Source organism: Coturnix japonica, linkage group LGE22C19W28_E50C23 (assembly GCF_001577835.2).
Source record: "Coturnix japonica isolate 7356 linkage group LGE22C19W28_E50C23, Coturnix japonica 2.1, whole genome shotgun sequence".
NCBI classification, from domain to species: Eukaryota; Metazoa; Chordata; class Aves; order Galliformes; family Phasianidae; genus Coturnix; species Coturnix japonica.
In genome coordinates this window covers 1,485,431-1,491,607 of record NC_029544.1, presented here as the reverse complement: position 1 = coordinate 1,491,607, position 6,177 = coordinate 1,485,431, and the positions used below count along the sequence as shown (strand labels likewise).

Genomic DNA, 6,177 nt, shown 5'->3' with positions numbered 1-6,177 from the left:
AGGGGAGCACTGAGGGACAGGGGATGGGGGTAATCTCAAAGCCCCCCCCCCAGCTTTGCCATCAGCTCCAGCGTGATCCCCAGCAGCCCCCCCGCCGCATATCAGCTGAACGTGGATAATGGTGAGGGGGGGGCGCTGGGAGGAGGCTTTATTTGGGGGGGAGGTGTTCCTCGTGCCCCCCCTCTGGAGCTGATGCTCTTTCCCACAGGGAATGTGACAGACATCAACGACAACAGGTAGGGAAACAGTGGGGGCAGGTCGGGGGGCTTGGGGGGATCTGTGGAGGGGAACTGAGTGCTGACCCCCCCCCCAGGAGTGACCTCTCCTGTGCCTGTGAGGCCGAGGAGCCCTCCCCACTGCTCCCCCTGCGCCAGGAGACAGCAGCCAGCTAATGCCCCCCCGCAGGTACCCAGACCCCCCAGGATCCCCCGGGACACCCTCACCCTGCTCTCTCACCCCTCCTCATCTCTGGGGGTCCCCCTCCATCCCTTCAGCCCCCCCTCAACCTCTTCATCCCTTTAGACTCCAAAGTCCCTGTGCCCTCTGCTCTACTGAGGTCCCCACACCCCCAGAGACCTCCCAATTTCCCCCCTCCTCCCCACAACCCCAATGGGGTCTCCAGCCATTCCCTTGAAGACCCCCCCCCAACCTCCACCCCACAACACTCTGTATCTCCGGGAACCCCCCACCCTTCAGGGCCCCCCCATCTCTCCCAGACCCCTCAATATCCCTTAGCCCCCCCATATCTCTGGGAACCCCCTCATATCCTTTGACCCCCCCATGTCTCCAGAGCCCCCCAGACCTCCTCATATCCCCTTACCCCCCCCGTGCCCTGACCCCCCCCCCCCTCCCCCCCCCCCCACAGGTCCCACTGGACCCATCACTGCTCCGCATGTCCTGGTGCCACGTCTGTGTCTGTGTGCTCGCCCCTTCCCTGGAGCCCCCCCACTTCAAGATCCCCTCCCCAGGACCCCTTCAGAGGGGGGGTGGGGGGGGCATCACCAGGGCCGGGGTGGGGGAAGGGGGCGGGATGGGGGGGCAGCCCGGGGGCCGCTTTGAGATGCCTTAAACCGATACCTGGAGGAATGTCCGGCCCCCCCCAGCCCCACCCACGTAGGGGGCGGTGACGCTGTGACCCCCCTGGCCCTGCTGCGCCCCCCCCCACCCCAAGCCTCCCCCAAACACGCCCGGCCCCACACGCGCTGCATGTCCCCGCTGCGGGGGGGGGCCACGCTGGAGCCACTCAATAAAGGCTGAGATGCTGAGAGATGCCTGGGGGTCCTTTGGGCTGGGGTCTATAGGGGGCACAAAGGACCCCATGGGGAGCACACAGAGCCTGTAGGGGGCATGCAGGGTCCCATGGGGGGCACACAGGGTCTATAGGGAACATATAGAACCCTGTAGAGAGCACACATTCCCTATAGGAAGCCTATGGATCCATATGGGGAGTGACCCCTATAGGGACTGCATGAAGCCCTGTATGGAGAGAGCCCAGAGCCCATATGGAGCACAAGGGCCCCTATGGAGATCACTATATGGACCCTATAGGAACACAGACACCCAGGGTGTGCCCAGGGCCCCATAGAAGCACCTGGGCTCCTATAGAAAACACATGGAACCCTATAGGAGCATTTAGAACTCTATGGGAGAACACAGATCCATATAGGAGTGCCTGGACCCCTACAGAAAGTACTTGGAACCCCATAGGAGCCCACCAACACCCCATAGGAGCCCACCAACACCCCATAGGAGCCCACCAACACCCCATAGGAATCCACCAGCACCCCATAGGAGTCCACCAACACCCCATAGGAATCCACCAACACCCCATAGGAGCCCACCGACCCCATAAGAACAGGCAGATCCCTACAGAAAGCACACGAAGCCCGGAACAGAGCGCACAGCGCACGGGAACTACCCGGACCCCTTTAGGGTGAGCACCGCCGGGCACCACGTGACGCACCACGTGACTCAGCTCGGGCCCGCTCTGGATATTGAGACTTCCGGTCCCGGACCGTCCGCTTCCGTCGCCGCGGCGGGACGGGCGGAAGTGGGGCGGGCGGAAGCGGGCGGCCATGGCGGCGGCGGCGGCGGCGGGTCCGGGGGCCCCGCGCACCAAGACCAAGAAGAAGCAGAAGCGCTTCGTGCCGCAGCGCGTCAAGGTGCCGCGGGCGGCGGATCCGCTGCTGGCCGTGCTGGCCTGGGGCGTCAACCACCAGGTGCGGGACGGAACCGGAACCACCGGAAACACCGGAGCCACCGGAGCCCACCGGGCTCTGGACCCGCCGTGGGCCCGGGGCTTAACGAGGCCCTTTGGGGGGTCCCGGGGTCGGGACGGTCCGACCTGACGCCCCCCCCCCCCCCCCCAGATCAACGAGCTGAGCCAGGTGCCCCCCCCCGTGATGCTGCTGCCCGACGACTTCAAGGCCAACTCCAAGATCAAAGTGAACAACCACCTGTTCAACCGGTCAGCGGGGAAACGGGGGGGGCATAAAGGGTTGGGGGGACATAAGGGATATGGGGGGGTCATAAGGGATATAGGGCCCCCCCCCCCCGCCCCATTCGCCGCGAGGGACCCCCGGGGTGGGGGGCCTGCCCCCCCCGCCCTTTTTCTACCCAAACTGTTGAGTTTTAATGGAGAGCCGATGGCGCTGTGCTTCTTCATAGAGTATACTATGGGGGGGGGCATTTATTGGGGCTGGTGGGGGGCACCGGGATTTGTGGTGGATCCATTAAGGGGAGTTCTGGGCTGGGCTGCGGGGTGTGTGTGGGGCGGTTGGTTCCCATGGGGCGGGGGTCCTGTGAGGTAATGGGGGCTGCGGTGGGGTCTGAGGGCACCCGTGGGGCCTGGGAGGGTTATGAAGGGTCCCGCGGGTTGGGGCCGTGGGCGGGGGTTGGGGCCCTGGGGTCTCATTTGAGCTCAATTGGGTTCACGGCGTGGATTCAGCGGCTCAGCCCCCCCGGCACTGACCCCCACGCTTCCCTTTTGCGCTCTCGTTTCTTTATTGGGTCGGAAGTTACAGAGCGGGGGGGGGGATAAAAACCAAAAAATTAAATTACCCCGCAACCCCCCCATCCCCCCCCGGGTTCGCACAGCGCCGCGTCCCTGCTGGTCTGTCTGTCCTGTCTGTCTGTCTTGTCCGTCCGTTCCGGCCGTGTCAGGGTTGGGGGCATCGCGCCCCCAGGTGACCCCCGGTGGCGGGGCGACCCCCGTCAGTCCTCTAGTTGATGGCCTTTGGCACGGCAGCTCCCTCCTGCACGCGGTCGCAGCATACGTGGGGTCGGGGTACCCGAACCTGGGGGGTTGGGGGGGGTCACATCAAACGGCTCCACCCCCACGGCAGCCCCACACTGTAACCCACCCCACCCCAACTCTTGTTGTCCCCAAACCACAGCCACCCCACCCAGCTTCCCCCACCCCACAGGCCCCCCAACTCCACCCTCCCCCGTTCCCCCATCTCACCCCAGCTCACCCAGCCCCACCCAACCCACACCCAAGCCCCCTCCCCTTGTTCCCCCCCCTTTACCCCCCCCCCGTTAACAGCTGCGGCCCCCCGGGAGCAGTTTGGTTTTTGTGGTTGGATTTTTTTGGGGGGGGTCGGTTCCACGGTGTATGACGTTGGCGCGGCCCGTGGTCAATGGATCGTGCCACGGTGGAAGGTGAGACGCTGCCTCAACGCTTTTCGGTAAACAGCCCCAGCACCTTTGTTGCCCTCGGAGGCAGTCGGGCAGATTACGCCACTGCGCGTGTCGGAGTGGTAAACGCACCCCCGGTTTGGGGTGTTTCGGCCTGGGTGGGGCACATGCGGTCACATATGGGCGGGGGGGGGACCTGGTGGGCGCTCAGGAGCAACGGAGGGGGGGGCTTGTGGGGGAGTGTGGGGGCTCCTGGGGTCACATATGCAGGCGTGGGGGACACGGGGGTAAGGTGGCACCGGGGGGGAACTTGGGGGTCCCGGCTGCCCCAAACGGATGTGGGCCACCCGGGGTGTGGCTGGGGGTCCCGTGTGGGTTTCAGGTTTTTTGAGGGTCGCTTGGTGGGCGTGCCCATGGGGGCGGTCAGAATTCTGCGGAGTCACTCCTGGGGACAGATTGGGGGCACCGATGGGGTCATCAGCCCCCCCCCATCAGCACCCCCCACATCCTCCTATTTCCCTCCTCCTCCTCTCCCCACGAAACCCCCCTGACCCCCGTCCCACCCCCTGACCCCCCATTACCCCCCATTTGTGTAATCCCCCCTTTACCCTCCTGCACTTTTCTTCGGGCGGAACACGTATTGGATTGTACATGGGTTCCGGCTACCGCTCGTAGCCCGGTAGCGGCAGCGCGGCGTCGCGGCTGACCAATCATTCCGCCCGTCTGGTGGGGCTGGTTCCCTCAGCGGCAGGCGCCCGTAGAACCGGCCACATAGACCGGGGACACGCCGTTGTTAACCTGCATGGCCCCGGCGATGCAGGCGGCGCAGATCGAGTGGCGGCAGCGCTCTTGTCCTAGGCGTTCTTTGCCGTGCCTAACCGCTGCTGCTTCGATGTTCCCCGATGGCAGATCGGGGCACTGCGCGCTCCCCGGTCCTCCTCCCCCCCCGCCCCGCTCCCCGCCGCGCACGGTCGCCGGCCCCCCCGCCGCCCCTGGCGCCGGTTCCCCGGTTGTGCCTGCGCCTTTTTCATGCTCCTTCTTCGGTCTCCTTGAGCAGCGCCTTCTAAGCGCCTCCTGGCTGCGCACAGCCGGTCTTGTGGGCGGCGCGGTCGCAAAGCTTGCTAGCACCCGTGTCGGTATCGCTTTCGGCGGTTCCACGCGGACACGGATCACGCGCGTCCTCGCTGAGCGGGACGAGCTGTCTCTCTCGTCTCTCTCGCTGCGTCCGACCGCGTCCCCAACACGCGGCGGGGAACCGTCACCCGGGTCTTTGCGCCCCCTCTCTCTCCCCCATAACGCCCCCCCCATAACGCCCCAACCCCTCCTCCACATAACAATACAACAAATCCTCCCGCCCCCCCCCCTACCCGGAGCCGCCGCCGTCGCGGTGCCGCTCGTGGCCGCGCATGGATCCTCTCTCTGCACGCAGCCATCCTGGACAGCAGCAAAGACCACTGCGGGGGGGGGGGTAAAGGGGGGTGTAAGGGGGGGGGGGAAACCCCATGTATATCCCCCACCCCCAGGGTCAGGGAGGAGGGGGGAATGAGGGAGGTCAGGGGGGTGTAATGGGGGGGGGCGAACCCCGTTGTACATCCCCCCCAACCCCCCCAAAATCAAAGGGGGCGGGGTTCATGTGTAGAAGTAGGGGATATGAGGGAGGGTTGGGGGGGAACCCAGTTAACAGCCCTCCGCCCCCAAAATCCCGGGCTCGCGCTGGGGGCAGCCTCATTGCCCCCCCTCCCAATCTCCACGCCCTATTTCGGTGGACAGATCATCATCGTTGTGCCCCCCCCAATGCCCAGGGGTTCTCACACCTGACTGTGCCCCTCCCAACAACCACCAGGGCTCACACACTTACACCCCCCCAATACCCGGGTCGGTCACGTGATGGGCCGCCCTCCCCCATGTGCCCCCAGCCCCAAAAGCTGCAGAGCTAGATGTCCGGTTGCCCCCTGAGCTCGGTGCTGCAAGTATATGGTTCCCTGTTGCTTTTGGGAGGGGGGGGAGGGATCGTGTCTCATTTTGGTGGGGTGCCTCATCGAGATAGGGGTGTTCTTATTTTGGGGGGGGTCCCATTTTTGGGGTCGCGGGATTCCCGTTTGGGTGGTGGGGGGGGCGGTTCCTATTTGGATGTTGGTTTCCCGTTTTGAGGTAAGGCGTCCTCATTTTTTTGGTGGTGGGGTTGTTTGGATTGGGAAGCTACCATGTGTGGGATGGGGGTAGGGGTTCCCATTTGGGGTGGTGGTCTTCAAATCGTGTAGGGGCCCTGTTTGGCGATGGGGGTCTCCGGTTTGAGGTAAGGCTCCCGTTTTTAGGGGGTCCCACAGCCTCCTTGTTATGGGGTGGGGGGGTGCACCCACCTAGGTTGAGCCCGATGGGGCGCATGTCGGAGGCTACGCGGGTTCAGCCGCTCCCGGGGGCTGCTGGTGGGGGGGCAGAAGGGGTCACATGTCATCGCCCCCCCACGATCACCGCCCCCCCCTTCGGCCCTTACAACAATCAAAGCGCCCCTCTCCCCTCCCCCTCCCCTACATCTCTCTT

The 6,177-nt window shown here is 65.1% G+C and overlaps 1 protein-coding gene across 1 annotated transcript; it reads left to right on the top strand.

Annotated features, from left to right (window-relative positions):
- Nucleotides 1–1,983: 1,983 nt before the first annotated feature.
- On the top strand, nt 1,984–3,762 carry PIP4K2C (phosphatidylinositol-5-phosphate 4-kinase type 2 gamma). Its single transcript, XM_032441068.1, has 3 exons — nt 1,984–2,219; nt 2,370–2,583; nt 3,695–3,762. The coding sequence occupies exons 1-3, from the start codon at nt 2,076–2,078 to the stop codon at nt 3,760–3,762; spliced, it is 426 nt and encodes a 141-aa protein (XP_032296959.1). The 5' UTR covers nt 1,984–2,075.
- The last annotated feature ends 2,415 nt before the right edge of the window (nt 3,763–6,177 follow it).

Coding starts and splice junctions, on each gene's coding strand:
- PIP4K2C (XM_032441068.1), top strand. CDS start 2,076: ATGGCGGCGGCGGCGGCGGCGGGTCCGGGGGCCCCGCGCACCAAGACC. Junction 2,220..2,369: donor CCTGGGGCGTCAACCACCAG/GTGCGGGACGGA, acceptor CCCCCCCCCCAG/ATCAACGAGCTGAGCCAGGT. Junction 2,584..3,694: donor CGCCGCGAGGGACCCCCGGG/GTGGGGGGCCTG, acceptor TTCGGTAAACAG/CCCCAGCACCTTTGTTGCCC.